We start from the raw sequence: 21,843 nt of genomic DNA, 5'->3' as shown, positions 1-21,843 counted from the left end.
GCTATTTCCCAATAGCTGGTAATTTATTTAATACATTTCCATTAAAAGAATACAAAGTTAATTGATATGAGGGCCCTATTTTAACGATTATATGCTATTTCAGTATATAATTATTAAATCATATTTATAATAAAGTAATTTTCGATCAATTTTGTACACAATGAAAGTTGGGCCAAAGCAGGGAATGTAAACATAAACATATATATGAATATGAATGTGTTAAAGACGACTATGAGAGCACTTTATTCTCTGACCTTATTGAAGTCCTCAGCTGTGGCTCTCATCTCCTTCCAGGTTTTATTAAGCAGCTGGATGCAGACACAGAAGAACTCCTCCCATGCCCGGTCATGAGTGAAGAACATGGGGTGGTAGTCGTTGCAGCCCTCATTAGCTACACAGAAGAAAAATATTTCAATTGTAAACAATTTTGAGGCATTTCCTATCCTGGACTGGAGTAATGAGTGTCTTACCACAATTTCTGAGACATTTTAAGATTGTGAATTAATAAAAGTTACACCTCTCGTCAGATGCAGATCTACTTACGCAGTTCTCCAACCTGGAGGATCTCACACAACATTCGAGTGAGCTCGATGGCACACCGGCCAAAGGGACATTCGTGCTTGTCCTCGCGGCTGCTGTTCTCCAGCACAATCTGTCACGAGTGAGAAGATATGTTGAATGCGGCTGACTTTTCCACCTCAGTGAGGTGATCAATGTCATGCACGAGGCCAAAACTAACCCTGATGTACGTGTCCTGGTGAACCTTGGCGAGGTACAGCATGTTGTCCAGAGCCAGCATTCCCGGAGGAGTCTGGGTGAAGTCCATGGCCGGATTCACGTGGTTCTGCACGTGAAACAGAAATAACGTGAGCCAAGAGAGTGTTTCTATTTAAATCTATTCATACAGCTTGTGTTACAAGTGTTACAGAGGAAACTGAGATCTGTAGTGAAGACTCACAGTGAATCCCAGCATCTTATAGTCCTTGGTGTACATGGCCTTCCTTTTTTCTGTACCAGTGGGGTCATTTTCTCCATCGAAGGCAATCCTACGCAGCTCAAAGATGATGTCTCTCTGAGCCTGAACCACAGCAAGCAAACATGTTATCAGCATAAATATTGACACTTTTATCAATATAGCAGCAAAATAATAATGATTCTTCACTTTTTTTTGGAATTAAAAAATCTAATCTCAGGAAAAATTGATCAGAAATGATGTTCCTGTCTGTGGAACTTTTACAGGGTGCACTTTGTGCATGCAGATTCAAAGGCCACTTCAACACTGTAAACAAGCACTAAAGCAGATCTATCAGAGTGGACACCCAACTGAGAGAAGGTTGTCTCAAGGATGCAGATCACTGTTTGATTAACCATGTTGTTCATTTGAACATACCATGGGTGATTTCTTATTAGGGCTGTCAATCAATTAACATAGTTCATCACAACTAATCGCAAATTGCTCACACATTTTTTATTTGTTCAAAATGTACCTTAAAGGGAGATTTGTCAAGTATTTAATACTCTTATCAGTATGGGAGTGGACAAATATGCTTGCTTTATGCAAATGTATGTATTTATGTATTATTGGAAATCAATTAACAACACAAAACAATGACAAATATTGTCCAGAAACCCTCACAGGTACTGCATTTAGCATAAAACAATATTGCCAAATCATAACATGGTAAACTGCAGCCCAACAGGCAACAACAGCTGTCAGTGTGTCAGTGTGCTGACTTGACTATGACTTGCCCCAAACTGCATGTGATTATCATAAAGTGGGCATGTCTGTAAAGGGGAGACTCGTGGGTACCCATAGAACCAATTTTCATTCACATATCTTGAGGTCAGAGGTCAAGGGACCTCTTTGAAAATCCAGTTTCTAGTTTTCCTCGCCAAAATTTAACGCAACTTTGGAGCGATATTTAGCCTCCTTCACGACAAGCCAGTATGACATGGTTGGTACAAATTGATTTCTTCTCTATTCTACTTTACATGACGTGATACCAATATCTTCACTCTAGCTTTAAAACTGATTTCGCTACAACCGGAAAGTATCAAGTTCTGTTAATGCGTTAAAGAAATTAGTGCCGTTAAAACGTATTTGTGTTTTACCTGGTCATTAGGATCCATTTTGGTCATCATTCGTTCTTCCAAAAGGTTGAAGGTCAATACCTGCAGCACGTACAGCTGATGTGCCATTTCTGCTTTGATTGGTCGATTTCCTCTGATAACATGCTGATAAAAGAAGAGCAACACATTAAGGGCAAAGCTTCTAACTTGTGCACAAACGACACATCCAGTCACAAAGCACAAAACAAATCTAAAAAAATAATTGAAAACTTAATGGGAAGCTAAAGCTTGTCTGTAATGTTTGGAGAATCCCCTGAAGACTCGAGACAGAAAGCTGATAATGCTAATCATTTTTATAGACTCATAATGTGGCATCATAAAAACACATGCTGAGGGTCCAACAAGTAACCGGGTCTCATTAACAGACTGGCAGGGCACACAATGCTGGAGCTGCTCCAGGATGCTTCCTCGCTCCAGGCAGAAGGAGTGCAGCGTCTTCCTCACTGACATTTGAAGCCAGTTCAGTCAGGCACTTCCAGAGGAGTCGGTGCCAAAAGGAATCATTTTCAGAGCAGATTTGGTTCCACTTCAAGGACTTCATGCCACATCACATTTACTGGTTCTCTGTCACAGCTCTCCAAGTCAGTAAATCTTTACACTTTCTGAACTGGTGGTCCTTGAGATGAAACTTCCATCCCTCCCCCCCCCAACAACCACCAAACCCCAGCATAGGACAGCCTCAAAGAAGGCTGAACAGAAATATTTTGTTTATAGAATGTTTTAATAGCCACTAGTTTCAACCTCTGTGGGAACTGCTCAAATCCTGTGTTCACACCTGGATATTTCTCAGCCGCCTGAAAGCTTAATAGCCAGTAAAGCAGAGCGTTACCGCCAGAAATACTTTAAAACTTTCATTTCAGACTTGCTACTCACATTGAGGATGATGGATCGCAGGTGTTTCTGAGCCAAAGTGCTTGCCATTTCCTGAGGGTAAAGAGATACATTATTCCAACACACAGCGCAGATGAGGGAAGATGCTTTATCACACAGCAGAGCAGTAAATGGGAATTTTAAACAACTACTGAAATGCAGCAACATTTCCATCGCTGGTTTGAACCATTTGCCCTTCACACCTTCTGTAAAACATCTTCAATCTGTCAAAACAGTCTGTCTGTCTGCTGCTGCAGCAAGCTCTACTTTCATTTGCATGGATTATGCAGTGGGTGTCCATGACACAGAAAGAGACAGAGAGCGAAGGAGGAGAGGGGCTGTGGGGTGGAGAGGACGCTATGAGATGCTGAGGGATGTGTACTCACAGTGAGGTGCTGCTCCAGCGGGTTAGTATACTCCTCCTACAGGTTGAAGGGAGGGAGGAGGGACGTGGGTGCAACAGTGATGGAAACAAAGAGCGCACACACACGGACAATGAGATACAGGGATACATCACCGGCACAGCACGCAACGAAATAAGAACATAAAACAACATGTCAACAGCAAGTAGTCACGACATATGGCTGTTTGAAAAGCCTCACATGGCCTACATGCTTTATCAGACGACCACGCATTTATTGGTTCATCCAACTGGTTTTGAAAGGATTTCACAAACCGAAGAGCTGTGAAATTCTATCAACCCACAGAGGAAAACGGGATCTTTAAACCACCAGTTATGCATGAAAATCACTGCGCTGTCCTGGTAGCTCCCTTAAGGGTTGATCATGTAACCTTGTTCTGTCGAGGATTTTATTCACTGTAAAAATAAACTGGAGAGACAACTCATCAGTGATGGTATGATGTATTGGACTGTGCTACGCTGCTGCCAGAATTACTGCATGATTTTAAGGATTATTTTCACTTTCATTTGAAAACGATTAAAACTGCACAAGTGTGAATAAAAAACATGCATAAATCTAAATTTTAAAGAGTATCTCCGCTGTAATGTACTTAATGTTAGTACTGTTTGTGATCTGCTCAACACTGCGTGTCTCTCTGCTGCATTTATCTCAAAAGAATTGACTCAGTTCGCCCTCCAGTGGTCAACAACAGCAGCTGGAGATGAATGCACGTTCAAGGACAACTATCCGAACATACTGTGTGCGTCATATGGCCCTCATACAACCCACAGTAAAATAAAGGCAAATACTCCCCCTTCTCTTCTCACAATGTCATCTAACCCTCCGCCTTCATAACTCTGCTTCATTTTTCATCAACACTTTCAAAACTGAGTGAGGATTTGTTTTGAGGACTCAGGATTTAAGGAACTTTTGCATTTGGAATATTAATATTTTACAATATTAATATTTTCAGTCTCAATTTGACCTAAATTCAATGTAAAGTGTTGATTTACAGTGAAGCTACAGAAGCAAATACATCTTTCAGTCAGTCAAAGTCGTGTTTCCCGAAGCACAAATCAGTGACATCTGAACATCTCACTGCTTCGTCCATCTGATGTCGTTACTTTGTCACATTTGGCAAAATTAAAAGTGACCACCATAAAAACATTTGATCAAAGTGTTCGGACTAATTTTTAAAAGGAGGTCATGAGCGGCATTAACGTAGCTGTTTGTCAAACATTTAACATGTAAGCATTTATCATCTCAGTATTTGCTTTAAACAGCCCCCTGTCCTTTTCCTGCATATCCTCAGCTCTGACTCCATGAACTATCGTTACTAATTTATATATAAATTGCAATTTACTGTTTAAGTGTTGCATTTTGTTACTGAAATCTGACATGCAAAAGCATAGATACACAGATTGGAGAGGAAAAAAAGATGTCTGTCATAAGTTTTTGTTTATTTTATTGATGAAATGAAAATAAAGTTTGAGTTCGATGTAAATGTATGGTATTTAAATTATACTTTATGACGGTGATCAGACTGCTGAAATTCATAATATTTTTATTGTTTTATTTAAGTGAGATTTTATTGTGCTGTAGGATGTAATTAGTGAGTTTCTACTGTTCAATTCTCGCTCTTGTTCCTCGTTTTCCTCCAATTTAATTCCTGAGATATTATTCTCGAAGGCTGCAACTAACGAATATTTTTATTGTCGATTAATCTGTTGATTATTTTCTTGATTAATCGATTAGTTGTGTGGTCTATAAAATGTCAGAAAATGGTGAAAAATGTCAATCAGTATTTCCCAAAGCCCAGGATGACATCCTCAAATGTCAAAGATATTCAGTTTACTGTCACAGAGGAGTAAATAAACCAGACAATATTCACATTTAAGAAGCTGGAAACTGAGAATTTGTACTTTTCTTTTCTTTAAAAAAATGACTCAAACCCGATTCTCATCTCAAAATAGTTAGCGATTAATTTAATAGTTGACAACTAATTAATTCATCGATTAATCGTTTCAGCTCTATTATTCTCTAGGTCTAGTATTGAATATCTTTATAATAGAACAAGGCTTTAAAGTGTTTTTTTCCACGGTAAAAATGCAAAAATACATAACACATACAAATCAAATTTCAACATGGAGAACCGTAATTATAAACGAGACACACAGGGGGCAAGTGACGACGTATGAAACAGGATGAAACACTGCAGTGTGCTAGTGGTGCACTGTGTGAGCTGGGACAGAAGTTATCACTGCAGGGTGACAGATGAGACATTATGACAGTGATGATGAGTAACATGCTGGACAGACATCCAAAGAAGCACTCGCTCCTTTAGTCTCTGTACATTTGGCTGTGCTACAGAGATATTTCAGAATCTGTTTGGGATGTTTCTGTCTGACTTTGTTAAACGGAACTTACTGTCATATTTTAATATATTTGGATGTTATATGAATAATCTTTCACGCTACATTTTGTTAAATCTTGCTCACACTGGCCAGGTTTCACTTAATCATCTCAGTGGATTATTTCACACTCTACTCTCCATCATAAGCACATAGTGAAGAATGTCATATAGTGTACCACTGGCTGGCATCGAGTCCAATCCTTGAGTTTAATAGAAATAAGCACTTTTAAACGAATTTAGCCGATAAAATGAATCCTTAATTACTGCCTTCTGCTCCGATCCGATCCCAAGCTCTTTGTCTATTTAGCACAAACAGTCATCCTTCATCCTTGGTCTATCTCGCTGAGCTATTCTGAAATAACTGCAGCATAACAAATGTGCAAACTTCAAAGGAAAGCGAGTATTATTTTGAGTGAGTGTGTCATTACAGCGATGGCTGTCAGACAGAATCATGACAGCTGGCAGACAGACGTCTAATTCATGAGATTAGCTTCAGTAAGTAACCCACTGCTGCAGCCAGGGTGAGGCAATATCTGCAGCTCTCTGACACCAAAAGACATGCAGCTATTATGAATAAATGTCAGTCTATTATTTATGGAAGGCTTATTTTAGAGCGTAATGTGAGGATGGAACATTATTAGTATTCTAGCTAGGTCTATCTATTATGCACACTCAGTTCTCTTCTCTAATGCAGCACACTGACACTGACCTGCCGTCTGTCCTCTGGAGCCTTCAGGAAAAGAGCGTTGATGAGGGCGATGGCGTAGGTTTGGATCTCCTGGTTTGACCTGAAGAAATATCAAGCATCGTAACAACCAGTTAGAAGCATCGTGCTCCACACATGTCCTTACAGAGTTCAAACTAAAGGCTAACAACTACGCTACATAACAATTCGTCTTACTTTTATCGCTACTAATACTTGGGATTGGTGCAGGATTTTTAGAAGCCCCTCTTTCACACCAACAGTTTTGAATAATTGTAAGTAATTCTTCATTTTGTTATACGAGCAATAAAACTAAGAGTATCTTGGAAATTTTAAAAGTCATTGGTAATATCTTTACTTCCATAAAAAGACCAAAACCAACGAATGGATCCTACTAACAAGTATTGCCTGATATAGTTTTTTTCTTCTGTGCCACAGAGCTCCATTGTTATTCAGAAACTATTACAAAACACATCTAAGAGCCAGACTGGGTGACATGTTCCATTAATACAATTAACAATGGCATTTTGTGTTATTTTTAGCAATCCCACATACATCGTCCTGCTGCTGTAAATACTCACTAGAGAAGCTGTTCTCAACCAGTGGGCCGAGGTACTGCCGTGGTGTTAGATTCATTTTTTTTTTTATTTTTTGGTCATTTACAAGGAAAGTTATTGTTATATCTAAATGTGCTCAAGAATTTACATAAATAAAAAATGTCAAGTTAAAATGCATAATTTCAATCACCATGGCAATTATGTCCCATCATCAGGTAGAGACAAACGTGTTATGCCACTATTGGCTAACTAACGTTCCCTCGGATGCAGTGACACTAAATGGATCGGTTTTTGAAATGAAAAAGTGATGTGGGAGACAACCCACACCCACACCAGTAAAATCTCCAAAGTGTGTGGTGAGGAAATATGACCCTGAATACATTCAATTTTAATTCATACTGGCAGACAGTGATGGGTGAGGGTAAGCAGAATATTTATTTTGGTCATTAAAGCGGACAGTGGCATACCGCATATATACAGCACAGTTTATTCTTCTCCCTTTTTTGTTGTGTTGTTTTTTTCTCATTTATTTTCAAATAACAATCAGAAGTGGGCCTTAAGTTACCGAATGTTGAGAAACCCTAGACTAGAGTACCAAATGTTAATGTTAAATATTAATCCGCTGCTGAAAGTAGTCCCGAACAAGAGTGAAAACTTTTTCTGATTGAGCAACGTTTGCTAAAAGCTTAAAGTGCCCAGCTGTTTTAGGAAATTATGCACAAGTGATGGTGACCTGTTTTTTTAAGGTTTACGATGTCTTCAATAGGAACCAGTGGGCTTGGGGCTGAGAGCCACGAACGGGATAGAGAAGAAGGAAAGTATTGAGAGACAGACTAATGCATTGGTGTTTGATAGGGGTCATCTAAGCATCCTGAACTCACCCTTTAAATAGTGCCACGAGACAAATATCATGGCAAATTATATTTAAGTTACCCCACACTGCAACATTTACTCATCGCCCCCCAATATCAGAGTGCGTGACGCCCCTGTGCATGTGTGTGTGCTCACACTTGCAGGTGCCCGATGAGCTGTCCCACGGTGATCTCCTGTGCGACCCGGTGGTAGAGGCTGTGGCTGTTCAGGACCATGCTCTCCAGGATGGCCAGAGAGCGCTGCAGGATGGACACGTCCACCATCGGCTGGTTCACATAGCCTGCGATCTGAGCGAGGAAAGAGGAGAAGACCAAGCAGCATGAAGAGAACTCTGAACCTTTAACATCATCAATTCAACAAGAGCTTGTAATCCTTAAAAGATTAAAACCACCAAAAGTAGAGTTCCCTCTCCTTATGCAAATGTAAATCTATCTGCAAAAGAAAACTAGATCAAGAGTTCAGAAAGTTTTCAGAAGAAAACTAGTCACATACTGTACATACTGAAGGAGCTGGAAAAAATTTTGCTAGGCAACTGCACCCACTCATTTCCGGCATGTGGGAAGAAAGGTTGGTGAAGTAATTAAATAAAAGCGTTTGAATAAAAATGAATAAAAAAGACAGACCTTGAAATCTAAAACCGTTTCGAGCTGTCCGGTGGGCTCTCTGTGAAACTAATGTGTCGGATGAATTGCTCTTTTGTTGTACAATGTACCTGTTTGATGAAGGAGAGGGAGATCAGGTCCCAGGACACAATGCCGTGATCCATTAGCTCCAGGAAGGCAGTGAGAGTGAAGGCCAGCATTTCACCAAAGCTGAAGGAAGCAAAGAACCGTTAGTAAAGGGCCTTTTTCAACTGACCTTGTCCAACTACCAAGAAATAATAAAACATGTATAAAGAAGTAAAAAAAATATCATCGCTGTCAGAAAAACAGAGTTTGTGCTCACTGGGTGCCACTCTCAACAAGACGTGCCAGCGTCCCAATGCCCTCCATATTGATGAACTCTGCGGCAAAGGTCGGGTCTGCAGACAGCTTGGCGAGCTCTTTTAGAGCCTCCAGGCGAGCGTCGATACCGTGGGACTGGATCCTCTCCAGGAGCTGACGAGCAGCGCGAGCCTGTCAGACACAATAACCATCACTTTCATGTAGGGCTGTCAATCGATTAAAATATTTATTCTTGATTAATCGCATGGTTGTCCATAGTTAATCTTGATTAACCACAAATTAATTGCATTATAGCATTTTTTATTTGTTCGAAATGTACCTTAAAAGGGAGATTTGTTAAGTCTTTAATACTCTTATCAACATGGGAGTGGACTAATATACTTGCCATATGCAAATGTATGTATATATTTATTATTGTAAATCAATAAACAACACAAGACAATGACAAATATTGTCCAAAAACCCTCACAGGTACTGCATTTAGCATAAAAAAATATATGCTCAAATTATAACATGGCAAACTCAAGCCCAACGTTATTATGGCGAAAACTTTGACAGCCCTACTTTCATGATAAGTTTACCACTTACCCACCCAGTCACTGAATTATGATTTAAAGGCTATGCATCAGATCATTCTTAATCAGACCTACGTAGAAGTACTTCCAAAAGTTTGTTGTTGTATTTGTACATTCTGTTGGTTGGTAATTGACGCATTGTCTCCATAAACTTCCAGGGCTAAACAACTCTAATGTGTAAGTGCTAACTGTTTAAATATTATATACTGTATGTTGTCACCAAACATGTAATTCTTAATTTTTATTTTTATTCCAATGCCATTTTGATATAAACAGCTTCCAAATTTACAATTAATGACAAAGTCATAAAAAGAAAAACTGGGCGAAAAACAAAAAAAAATTAAATGTGTTTTAGTTCTGCATAAAAATGTTTGCATTTCAAGGAAACTTTTAGCTGTGGTGAAATAATTTGGTGAAACTACAATCTAATGTATGAATAGCAGTACACATGATTCATGTAATGACAGGTGGGTCTGAAGTGTCACTACAGCTTCAACTCAACATACTTAACGAAGCCTGTATGATATAAATGTTCCTGCCTTTGTCTGAAGTATTGTTTTATGTTTAGATGACTTTCAAAGGCTAGCAGAAGAACTTCAAAATCAAACATGAAGGGCTCTACTGATGGGAATCTACGCACAGAGCATGAAGAAATGCACGGCTGCTTTGAACGTGAAAGGTCAAAGTCGAACCAGGAAGAAAAAGTTGTACTAAATCCGAATTACTCTTTAAAGAGCAGCCGAGTGCACGCAGTGCGCCGGGAAGCACCTTGCTGTGCATGTTTTGGTGGTGGGGACGTGAGGTGCACCCACAGTGCTTTTGGGAGGAAGGGTGGGATTAAGAAGAATATATTATCATACATTATTATTGAATGTGTTGGGAGGAGGCTGGTATCAACTATGGCAAATCACATCAACCCCTTTTAAAAGCAATCATGCAAAAAAATCACCATCATGTGCTGATAGTCAGGTTATAGAGTACAGACAAGCGTGTTTTCAGAGGAAACCCTTTCAAGTTCAACAGGGATAAACAAAGCTGACTCACAGGTGAAATGGCTAATCGAAGGATGGTCCCGTTCTTGATTTCACCACGGCTCTGTAAGATAATGAAGGAAGAATGTTTCTACATGTTCAACACTAATTTACAACACAAACTTAGGGAGAAACTAGTCAAGCTCACCTGCTCAGTGATATAAAGCTGAGGCCCGTCAGCATAACGCAGAGCAAACTGCTCTGAGCCTGATAAAGACCAGCTGAGGATGAGGACACAGAGAAGTGAGATTTGAGTGGTACATAGCAACTAAAGCAGCAGTGGGACTTGTTTTAATGCAGCATACTGTAGTATGCATGAACATGCTGTTGAAAGTCACATTTCTCCCTCCAGCAGTTGTATTTACACGAAAACCGAGAGATTGTGGAGGAGAATTATTCAGTGGGTGTTAACAGTAGAGTGCAAAGAATTCTCAGATTGAACTGGAAAAGGGAGGCAGTGGGTAGATACAGCCAAGAGGTGGATGGGTGAGATGAAAAATTGCAATATTCATCACTAAAGTACACGACAGAAGAGCAAGTAAAGACAACAGTGAAGCGTTAAGACACAAGTAGACACGATGACAGATAAAAGAGAGAAATAATGGGTTATGTAAGGTGTCAACAGTCAGATTGTATCTCTATGTGCGATCCACTGGAATGCTGTGATACAACTGGTGTCTACATAACGGTGACAGGACTGGCCATCACAAGTTTAACAACTGCTATTCTCTGATTTGTTTCAGTCTTATATCATAGACGTGCACACATTTCATCGTTTGGTAATCAAACAGAAAGTCAGAGACAAATGTGTGGGAGTAATGCTTACCCATCACATACTTCCCGTATTATCGAGGACAAAGGTCTTTTCTGCAAACGGAAAAAAAAACATTACCAACAATGGCAGCTTGTGGTAAGGACACATACTTTTAAAAAGCAAGACTACATTTCCTAAATCTGTTACTCACAAAGGGTTATTTATTATAACAACCATTAAGGTACTTAGCTGTATTCTGCATAACTAAAACACATCGCAGCATTATTCATGCATTTTACATTCAGAACAAATTAAAGCACAATTCACCCGTTCAATAACCAAATTACTCTCTAAAAGTTTAGCCACTAACAGCTAGCGGAAGGTGAGTTATTAGTGGCAAACTGGAGATGTGTTTAAAGGGCCAGTGTGTAACATATCGGGGATCTATTTCCATAAATGGAATATATTATTAACAACTATGTTTTCATTAGTGTTTAATCACCTGAAACTAAGAATCGTGTTTTCGTTAGCTTAGAATGAGCCCTTCATATCTACATCGGGAGCGGGTCCTCTTCACGGAGTCCGCCATGATTTTACGTTACCTGAAGGCCACTGTAGTTCTCAAACACGCTTGTGAAACTGCGGTAACATGAGCTGCAGAGTGCAAAACCGTGTTACCGCCATCCTCCATCTGACTTCTGTTGCTCCTAAAGTAGTGTTATTACAGTATGGATGGACTCGGAGCGAGGCGAATGGCGCTACCACGGTTTTGCGCTCGGCGGCTGACGTTACCGTAGTCTTGGAAAGGGAGGAGTGAGCAGAGGGAAACTCAGCTGGTTGCAATCTGCAACCACACCGCTAGACGCCAACAAATCCTACACATTGTACCTTTAATGTCACGTTTTACACAAATACAGACCTGGTCCATCTCTATCAGCTGAGCATTAGCACCAGGCCATTCAATAGCCACCTTTACGATGTCAGCTGGGGGCGGCATGGCGGTCTTATCGCAGCACCCTGCATAAGAAAAAAGAAATTAGTTTTATCTCTAGTACAACTTCACCTGTTGGGCAGTATTTGGGCTGATAACATCAGTTATTAAAACACTTTTGACTTCAATTAAACTTACAAATATGTGACATGAATGCCATTAAAATGATGAATAATGAATCATGTTTGACAACTCACTTGTTCAGAATGTCATAGAAGTACTATTTTATTGTTATAACTCCTTATTCTGCACTCCTACAGTATGTCAAAATGTTTGGATGAGTAAAAACATTTTTGGGGGTTTTCAGTCTGATGATTGATTAACTTGAGAATAAGATGAACTAAAGGTTATACATCACCTAATGGAGCAGTGTTGGAGGGGTCAATCACTCTCACAGCTCTGCTGTAGAAACCGCTGAGTCAGCTCCCCTGTGAACACAGAAACCCACACAGCGGTCGTGTCAGTGCAAAACCTTGTTTTCCTTAAAGCCCAAAAGCTCGGCTTGCTCCATCCATCCCTGCATTTTCTCTCCTCTGAACTGAATCTGTCAGAGAACGGATCAATAAGCATGACTGTTTTACAAAACCACCCACTGCACACGAGCACACACACACACACAACCAGACTGGGTCGAGCCTTCTGCCTACTGGGCTCTGGGTTTGCTGTGCTTCGTTGCTCTTGACATGTAATTATTATTTCCAATAAATATGCCAAATATCTTGACACCCCAATTGTGTTACATCTTTCTTCACCAACTTTTTTTTTACATTTTACTTTTGGGTGTTGCAGCTTGAAGAAGTCAAACTGGGTTTCTGTGTTGGAGAAATAAAAAAATACACAACTTAATATGCAACACAAGTCTTTCATTGGGGGACCTATAGAGTCTGACCTCTATATTATCGCCCAATTTTATCTTATCATAGATACATATTTGTTGGCCGATAAGTAAACATCAATGATGTGTTTGAGATCATTTAGAAATATCTTGCTCACAATTCTTTAACAGACAAATTTAAGGTATAATGCTCCATCAGCTCTCATATTGTATATTGATATAGCTATCAGCCTCAAAACCCCAGTATCGGTCGAGCTCCAGAAGTATAAGAAAGAAAACACCATGATAATATTAATATTTGTTGTCACAGTGCTTGAAAAAAACAGGGTCCACAGATTTATTCCAGTTTCCCCGGATAGTGTCACATTTTGCATTTGAGCAACGAGTAAATAAACTCACAAATAAATCATACGTACAGCATGCCCCAAAAAGCTGTGCAGAGACAGTTACCAACAAAATGGAATACAACTGTCTGGCCATCTGCTCTTAGATTACATTTTAATGCCAACTCTCATGTAGATCACATATTTGTACTAATTCAACTTTTACAACTGTTTCATTTACATCATTGCAAAAGCACTCTTTTATTTACCCACAAACTTTTCCTGCTAATTTTATCAGCCCATTATCTCACCGTCAATACTTTTTACTGGTGCACTGACTCTTATTAAACTTGTTTCATTATTTGCTCTAAAATACAAGAGGGAGAAGAACACGGCAGTGAAATAGACCTCGCTCTCCCTCCCTGCTCTGACATGTGAGCATGAAAAGCTGTCTGACAGATTCTGCTGGTGATTAGAAGTCGGTGGTAAAGAAGAAAAAGACACTGCTGTTCTCCAAATAGCTCTTTGCATTCAGGGTACAAAACACTTTGTACGGCTTACAGCTGCTCATTTGAAAATCTTAATCATCACCAGACTGTTATGGGTGAAACAACCTGAACCAGCCTGAATCAACGACCGTCTTCCCGAGAGGTTTACCACAGTTGTAGTACATTTCTAGCACTGCAGCAAAGTCTTTTTTGTCTGATTCTATAAATATGTTCACCTGTCAGTTTACATCAACAATGGCTCTGACGTCTGACACTGTCGTCCTCTCATCATTCATAAAATAAAGGATATTCTGCTCTCAAGTTTATTCTTTTGAGATAACAGACTCGGTTGTCAGTGCATCATTGCACTGCAGCTGCCGGCTCCTCATGATGAAAACATCTCTAAGTTGTAATAAAAATTTAAGCTGTGGTATGATAAATAATAAGCAAGCCTGAGTCCTTTCATCTCAATAACTTTGAACCCCGGGATCATCGCATCGCATTCTCCACATAATTTGTCACAAATTATAGAGATTGACAGACTGAGGTAGGGTGATGTATATGTGATTAGCATCAACAACAACAAAGTGCCAATTCAATTCAGAGTCCAACCAGCCGAGTGATGGAGAGACTACCCAGCCTCTGCATCCTCAAGCAGACTGCCCATCACATCGCATGATGTGTGATCTCTCAGCCTTTTCTGAAAAGTTTGTCCTTTATTATAAATATATATTTTGCACAAGTTCTGGTGCTAATCTACATTTTTAAGCACTGACATTTGGCTAAAGATTTGCACAATGTTAAGCAGAAGCGTTATAGATACGTTGTCATCTATGCATCATAGTTGTTTTCCTGTGTGCCCATATTATTGTGCAGCGTGTACTATTCATATTTATGATTTATCATCTATCACTAACGTTATAATACTTTTTTCCTACTACGCATAATGATAAATTATATGTCTAAAAAACCATGGACTGTATATAAGAAGTGGACGTAGTCACCGTGACATCACCCACTGGTTTGCAAACTGCCGTTTTGAAGCCTCAAGTTCGGTATTTTGGCCCTTGCTATCTTGTTTTTATGCAACCAGAAGTGACACAAGAGGGTGGAGTTAAGCACAACCTAACGCTGAATAAGACATTTTTAGGCGACCAAAAAGGTTATAATTAACTTTCATGAACTGAAAACACATTGTGAAAGGGTTAAAGCTGTAAGACGAAAACACGGACAACTCCCAGACCGGACAACGCCGTGGTAGCAACCTGTCAATCACAAGGTAGCCGCGCCCTAAAGCATACCCTGCTTTATGTTTTATTTGACTCTAAATGGGACCATAATTTACTGAATGAACATCACGCTGTATTGAAGAAGACTTGAAACTAGTGATTGAGACCATAAACTCATGTTTGAAATGTTTACTGAGGTAATAAATCAAGTGAGAAGTAATATCATTTTCTCATAGACTTCTATACAATCAGACTTCTTTCTCAATAATTGAGAATGCAGCTGAAAAAGAAAGTTCAGGTTTGACACATTATCATGCAGTCAAATGAACACCAAGTAGACTGTTCAAGAGGTGATCCATCCATCCATCCATCTTCAACCGCTTATCCGGGATCGGGTCGCGGGGTCAACAGCTCCAGCAGGGGACCCCAAACTTCCCTTTCCCGGGTCACATTAACCAGCTCTGACTGGGGGATCCCGAGGCGTTCCCAGGCCAGTGTGGAGATATAATCTCTCCACCTAGTCCTGGGTCTTCCCCGTGGCCTCCTCCCAGCTGGTCGTGCCTGGAACACCTCCCAAGGGAGGCGCCCAGGGGGCATCCTTACTAGATGCCCGAACCACCTCAACTGGCTCCTTTCAACGCAAAGGAGCAGCGGCTCTACTCCGAGTCCCTCACGGATGAATGAGCTTCTCACCCTATCTCTAAGGGAGACGCCAGCCATCTTCCTGAGGAAACCCATTTCGGTCACTTGTACCCGCGATCTTGTTCTTTCGGTCATGACTCAAGAAGTGATATGGGTGTAATTGTGTTAGTCATATTAATAACTTTAACGATGGCTCTAATAATATAAGGTATCTTGTTCCAATTAATACGTCAACAAGACCCTCAAATTTGTTTTTAAACATATCAGATCACTGTCGACCAAAGCCATAGTGATAAATGATTTGATTCTCCAGCATAGTCTGGATGTGACCGGTTTATCTGAAATATGGCTCTAACTGAAATTTCCCTACCTGACTTCACTAATGCCCATGTTGCTCTGGCTACTAAACAAGGTGGGGGTGGTGTTGCCTCAACCTCTTCAATCCCAAGTCTCTTTTCTTCTCCATCAACTATGCATTGCTTTGTAAAGTAAAGCCTTTCTACTGCTTCTTGACTTGATCTAATCTCATGGGATAGAAGGTGCTGCTCTGACTGTCTCTCGTGTCACATCTGTGCTGTTAGATCACTTTCTTATCCAATTCGAAGCAACACTAGCCTGTCCTTGTAACGTTGGTGCTGATGTATTCACTACTTGTCACATTGGTCCGTCAACTGTACTTTTTGAGCGATTGCCTGTAGCCCTGGCTCCTTTCACTGCAGTGACAGGACCTGTCAAAAATTGTATTAGTGACTTCACTTTCTAGTCTTCTTGACTCAGTTGCACTTCTTTCTACTAAAACAAGATTGTCAAAGAGGTCTAAACCCTGGTTTAATGATGAAACACGTGACCTTAAGCAGGCCTGCAAAAATGCAAATGGTGTAAATCAAAACTGTTTTCTTTTTAGTTTTCTACGACTCTTCGCAAAAGTGTGTATCGGATTACAAGCATACTCTGTCCATGGCTAAAGCAGCCCATTTCTCTCGCTTTATCAGTAACAATAAACACAATCCTCGATGTATTTTTGACTCTCTAGCCAAACTCACCCAAAATCAGCCGACTGTTAGCTGCTCACCCTTTTGCTCATGACTTTTTCAATTTTTTCTTCAGCAAAATAGATGAAATTAGATACAGCTTGTCTGCAGAGCAATATTCACATGTTGAATCCTAGATAGTTTCTGTTCTGACAAATTTTGAGACCATCTTGGCCGTCCTAGGACCCCTCTCTCTCTCTCTCTCTCTCTGCTGGCTGCCCCATTCCAGATGTTTTGGATCCGGATCTTTGTCCAGATCCAGCCTCTCCTCTTGTCTCTCTCTCCCTTGTGTGCATGTTGTTCTTTCTCTCTCTCCCTTTGTGTGAATGATGTGCTTGAGCTTTGCCTCTTGTGTGTTTGTGTAGTCTGTCCTCTTTCCAAATCTCCATGGTGGAGAGGAGGCTGTGAGGTTCAGGATGTGTTTGGTGCTTCGGCAAGAAGTTGCTTGACGTCCTCCCTGATCCATATTCTCCATATAAGTTTACAATCGATCTAAGATTTTGTCATCCTGATTGTCCATACTTTAATGTTGGTTTATTCTGTACACACATGTATTGCATGTCTGTCCGTCCTGGGAGAGCGATCCTTCCTCGGTTATTCTTCGTGTGGTTTATTGGATTGTTTCCCAGTTGAAGGGGTTCTTAGGGGAGTTTTTCATTATCCAAATGAGGTTTAAGGACAGAGGGTGTCATATCCTGTAAAGATTGTAAAGCCCTTTGGGGCTAATTTGTGATATTGGGCTATATAAATAAAATTGACTCAACCCAGGGCAAATGAGCCAGCATGCAGAGTCCTTGAACCGACAGACCTGCAATTATTGTTATAAATTACACCTGTGCTTCTCCTGCTATGACATTTTTTGGTGGCTCAGTACAGGAAAGAACAGAGATGCATGCTGATGGCAACTGCAAAATTGAAGGTCCCATATCATGCTCATTCTCAGGTTCACACTTGTATTTTGTGTTTCTACTAGAACATGTTGGCATGCTGTAATGTTCAAAAAAACCTTTATTTTCCTCATACGGTCGGCCTGAATATGCCTGTATTCACCCTCTGTCTGAAACGCTCCGTTTTAGCACATTTTGACGAAATTGCAACAGAATTACGTTGCTAGGCAACAGCTTGGGTCCATGTGTACTTCCTGTCAGCTGGTGACATTCACATACACTGCAACCAGGAATAAACTGGGACACATTTAGAATGTTTACGTTTAAATCTGTGTAAAGGGTCTAAATATTGTATATTTGTGACATCACAAATGGACAGAAATCCTGACGGCTTGTTTCAAATGCAGAGTTTCTGAATACGGGCTGTGTGTATTTCCCTGGGGATTGAGCGTTTCGATACTTTCACAGTATTTATATAGGACTTAAGCCTGCTTTATAATACAAAAAACATGAAAATCTCACTTTTTTATAATATGGGACCTTTAACCACTTGAACGCCATGCATATCGTGTACACGACTTCCCAAACATGAGCTCACGAGTTCCATTTGAAGGCACCATAAATATTGTAGATTTGTGACATCACAAAATCCTGACAGGGCTGTGTGTATTTCTCTGTGGATTGAACGTTTTAATACTTTAACTGTATTTATATAACACTTTAACCTGCTTTATAATAAAAAATTAAAAAAGACGTGAAAATCTCACATTGGGACCTTTAAGTGATGGGAACAGCTTTCTATCCATAACACTGTTGTTCTACAGCCTTGTCATCATCTGACTGCTATATGAGTCTACTGGGTGTACTGGGCTGCTGCTGTACTGGGAGGTTTTAACCACTTAGCAACAGTTATTTAGGCTGCACGCGCTGCGCTGGTAGCATAGCAACAACTGCGAAGGAGCTTCAGCAGCCTGAACAGAAACCCCCCCGTGTGGTCTGAGCTCCGTCTCTAAAGACCCTCAACTTCTTGTGTCCCCCTCCAGCACCACCACCAGCAACACCACCACCACCAGCTACTCTCCACCGCGACCCGGATGTTTCTGACGCCATTTTATACTATTCTTATAATGTGGTTAGGGGGCTTCTGTCTGTCTCTAGGCTGCCTCTAATAAAACACTCACACACACATGTAGGCGTCTAACTTTTATGATAGCTAGTTGGCTAACGTTAGTTGAATATGCACACAGGGCGCCCCCTCTGGTTATACTTATTATTAGGAGATGAGTGGAGGAAAAACAGCCTCCTTTTTTATCCTTTTTTCGCATAAAAAAATGATTAAATTAAGACAGTCATATATAACAGTGCATGCTGGGATATGGAACGTTGGTAGATGGACCGTTGGTAGATGGACCGTTGGTTCCGTTAGCTAACGTCTCGCAGACGGTTAGTCACCGTTAATTACCGTTAATACATGTTTTTTTGTATCATAAACTTATAAATAAAAAAAAGGCCTGATTATTATAGGTGATACATCAGGCTGGGCTGAGATAACGTTATATGAAGTGTAATCACAGGGAGCTCACACACTGATGCACCAACGGCTATTTAACTGTAGCGAATTCAAATCACAACTAACGGTCGGTATATTAAACACTAACGGCTAACACAGACAGTGCTGCCTCCCAACTGCTATTCTCAATAAAGTGACAATAAAGAGAAAACTCACTCGCTATTCCAGTCAGTAAGCAGCGGTATTCCTCTCGGGAAGGCGGCCAGTGTGTGTTTTTTCAGTCATCCAGCCAGTCTCTGCTCCTCCATTGCAGTCATGATGCAGCCTGAGTCTCTCTCCCCCGGTGGTCACCGGTGCTCTTCAGATGATGTCCTGATGCTCTCCGGCTCGACTCTGTATGGTTTTACTGACTGAAGCCTGCTGCTGCTTCTTCTGCTGTTAATGTCGATGTTCCTCTGGCGGTGAGTGAGCCATTGATGATGATGCTCTCAGTATCCCTCTCTCTCTTTCTCATACTTTTGGAAAGGAGACACATATTTCCACGCCTTGTGGGCGGGACACAATGTAAATGTCACTAATGAGGCCCTTCATCTATTATTATTATTATTTGTGTGCACACTCAAAATCTTTTTCTAATGCAGTCTGGTAGGTACTGTAGTGAGGATGTATGTGACACCACTCTTTCTTATGTAGGTGCAGCAATCTTTGACAGATAAGACATGTTATCAAACACAGGATGTTTATAGTCCTTTTTAAAGGTCCCGTATTATGCTTATTTTCAGGTTCATACTTGTATTTTGTGTTTCTACTAGAACATATTTACATGCTGTAATGTTGAAAAAAAACTTTATTTTCCTCATAATGTCAGCCTGAATATACCAGTATTTACCCTCTGTCTGAAACGCTCCGTTTTAGCGCATTTTGACGGAATTGCAACAGAATTATGTTGCTAGGCAACAGCTTGGGTCCATGTGTACTTCCTGTCAGCTGATGACATTCACATACACACTGCAACCAGGAATAAACTGGGTAACATTTAGAATGTTTACGTTTAAAAATTGTGTCAAGGGTCTAAATATTGTAGATTTGTGACATCACAAATGGGCAGAAATCCCAACAGCTTGTTTCAAACTCACAGTTTCTGAATACGAGCTGTGTGTATTTCCCTGTGGATTGAGTGTTTCGATACTTTCACAGTATTTATATAGAACTTAAGCCTACTTTATAATAAAAAAAACATGAAAATCTCACTTTCTTATAATATGGGACCTTTAAACGAACCAGACTCAGTTCCCTGAAAGTGGACCAACAGAAAAGGGACTTCATCTATTATTATTATTATTTGTGCACACTGAAAATTACATATTTTTCAAATGCAGTCTGGTACTGTAGTGAGGATGTGACACCACTCTTTTTTTATGTAGGTGCAGCAATCTTTGACAGATTAGATATTATTAAACACAGGATGTGGGTATCCATAGGGGGGTGTTTCACATATAGTCCTTTTTAAAGGGACTGTTTGTAAGAATCAGAAATGCTGGTTAACAGCGACACCTGTGGCCGCTAAGTCAACGAAAGTCAACATCCCGTTGCTCGCGCTTGTTCTCGCTCTACATAGACATGAACGAGCATCGCTCAAAACAGTGAGGCGACACACGTCAGCTAAAACAGTTATTCTCAACCACTGGGCCAGGGCCCAGAGGGACACCTAGTGGGCCGTGGAGGACCTGCCAAATGTTTAGATTAACCTCTTCAATATCCGATGGCTGCTATTCTGTCTTTCAGAGGTCTTCAGTTTTAAAGCTACTAGTATCATAGGACACTAAAAAAAGAGTAAAGAAGAGACTATGCTGACCAAAGCTATGGTCTCCCCCGAGTCCTCCGACGGCGGCCAACACTGTTTTGCAAGACGGGCTTCACTAGATATAACTTTACGGTTTTGGTGCTTCCGTGTAGTTTGTGTTGGAGTCTGAGTCTGAATAGCGTAGCCACACGTGAGAGTGCATGGGACACCGACCCGGATTGATTTATAGGTGTAAGAAGTTACAAACAGTCCCTTTAAAGTGGACTAGTCAGTTCATCCTGGCTTAATTGGTTACACGAAGGCCAAGCCAGGCTGAGGAGGAACGACTAGGTTTAGCCAGGTGTTAGTAGTTCAGATAGATGTGCGTTCACTGCTTTCCTCAACAGACCACGAGGTCGATCACAGATCTACTGATGCTGAAATGGAGTAAACGTGTTCCGCGTACTTTAAACCCAGTGAGAAACAGCTTTTAATGGAAGATAACGAGGAAGTTATATAATATGTAGAAAAGGAGACACGGCTGTCAGCTGCTGTAATAAATCAGTGAGATTACAAACAGTCCCTTTAATGGAAGATTACGAGGAAGTTATATAATAGCCTATGAATATGACGATACCATATACTGTATAACAATGATTAATACATTGTTACATACATGCTTACAGTGTGCACTGGAATGATCACTTACTTCTCTTTGTAATTTCCTCAATGTCTTCCTTTTTATCTCCAGATCTCGGTCCAAGTCCTGCAGGGTTTTTTTGTGGTTTTAAACGTCGACTCTTTTTAAATAAATCCCTTTTTTCATTGATATTTGCACCTCTGCAAACTATATTTGCTTTTTTTTAAGTGTGT

General features: G+C 40.4%; 1 protein-coding gene across 4 annotated transcripts in view; it reads right to left on the bottom strand.

Moving 5' to 3' along the window:
- The window catches only part of elmo2 (engulfment and cell motility 2), a 28,086-nt gene extending 8,360 nt beyond the window's left edge, over positions 1-19,726 (bottom strand). The window contains exons 1-17 of one of the 4 annotated variants that reach the window (XM_037772848.1): positions 19,404-19,726; positions 12,601-12,670; positions 12,171-12,268; positions 11,324-11,364; positions 10,646-10,718; positions 10,511-10,561; positions 8,893-9,062; positions 8,660-8,759; positions 8,083-8,234; positions 6,524-6,602; positions 3,387-3,422; positions 3,004-3,054; positions 2,113-2,235; positions 959-1,078; positions 740-844; positions 544-652; positions 255-391 (exon numbers count right to left, since the gene is read on the bottom strand). In XM_037772848.1, coding sequence (XP_037628776.1) covers positions 255-391; positions 544-652; positions 740-844; positions 959-1,078; positions 2,113-2,235; positions 3,004-3,054; positions 3,387-3,422; positions 6,524-6,602; positions 8,083-8,234; positions 8,660-8,759; positions 8,893-9,062; positions 10,511-10,561; positions 10,646-10,718; positions 11,324-11,364; positions 12,171-12,248 — 1,425 coding nt within the window. In that variant the 5' untranslated portion in view covers positions 12,249-12,268; positions 12,601-12,670; positions 19,404-19,726. The remainder of the gene's footprint in view (positions 1-254; positions 392-543; positions 653-739; positions 845-958; positions 1,079-2,112; positions 2,236-3,003; positions 3,055-3,386; positions 3,423-6,523; positions 6,603-8,082; positions 8,235-8,659; positions 8,760-8,892; positions 9,063-10,510; positions 10,562-10,645; positions 10,719-11,323; positions 11,365-12,170; positions 12,269-12,600; positions 12,671-19,403) is intronic. The other 3 variants (XM_037773664.1, XM_037774395.1, XM_037775202.1) reach the window with 3 other exon arrangements.
- Positions 19,727-21,843: the final 2,117 nt, after the last annotated feature.

Source organism: Sebastes umbrosus, chromosome 1, assembly GCF_015220745.1.
Source record: "Sebastes umbrosus isolate fSebUmb1 chromosome 1, fSebUmb1.pri, whole genome shotgun sequence".
Classification (NCBI taxonomy): Eukaryota; Metazoa; Chordata; class Actinopteri; order Perciformes; family Sebastidae; genus Sebastes; species Sebastes umbrosus.
This window is presented reverse-complemented; position numbering and strand designations above follow the sequence as displayed.